We start from the raw sequence: 663 nt of genomic DNA on the forward strand, positions 1-663 counted from the left end.
GCAGAGGCCGCGCCAGGACTGCAGGGCGGGCCCAGGGGCGCTGCGTAGAGCGGGACCCTGGGGGGCAGGAGGCTCCAGGCAGAGGGCCTCAGGCCCCAGGGCCCCGAGCTCTCGGGGCGCCCTCCCCAGCCCGCCACAGGACAGAGGGTCTGGCTGACAGGGACCGGCCCGCGTGCGGAAACTGAGGACAGGAGGCTTTGGGGCTGGGACTCCCGCCCCCCGCCCACCCCGCGGTGGAGGAGCCCTCACCTGTGAGCACCCCAGCCGTCAGGTACAGCTCCAGGAGGCGGGTGGCGAAGGAAGCGAGGACCATGCCGGCCGAAGCCAGCAGCCCACCGGCCAGCATCACTGGGCGACAGCCAAAGCGGGTCACGAGGATGCTGGACACGGGGCCTGTGGGCAGGGCAGGGTCACCACCCCGCTGGACCGATGGCTTCTCCGGTGGACATGGTCCCTGCCCTGGGAGTCGTTCTCCCAGGGATAAGGTCACCCCTGGTTCAGGGCCCCACCAAGGTCGCACAGCTTGGCTAGGACAGACCCAGGAGACAGTGCCCTGCGGGGGCAGAGCGGGGACCAGGCCTGGCTCAGAGCGCCCACCCCCGCCCTGCCTGAGAACCGGGAAGCCACAGCAGACGGCGTGGCTTTGGCTCCCCCTCCCGGGCC

The 663-nt window shown here is 71.9% G+C and overlaps 1 protein-coding gene across 1 annotated transcript in view; it reads right to left on the minus strand.

Annotated features, from left to right (window-relative positions):
• Positions 1-663, minus strand: part of SLC16A8 (solute carrier family 16 member 8) — a 13,564-nt gene that overhangs the window by 12,310 nt on the left and 591 nt on the right. Inside the window, 2 exon segments of the mRNA XM_006155374.1 lie at positions 32-57; positions 250-393. Of these exon segments, the coding sequence (XP_006155436.1) occupies positions 32-57; positions 250-393 (170 nt within the window).

Source organism: Tupaia chinensis, unplaced genomic scaffold (genome assembly GCF_000334495.1).
Source record: "Tupaia chinensis unplaced genomic scaffold, TupChi_1.0 Scaffold000450_1, whole genome shotgun sequence".
Lineage (NCBI taxonomy): Eukaryota > Metazoa > Chordata > Mammalia > Scandentia > Tupaiidae > Tupaia > Tupaia belangeri.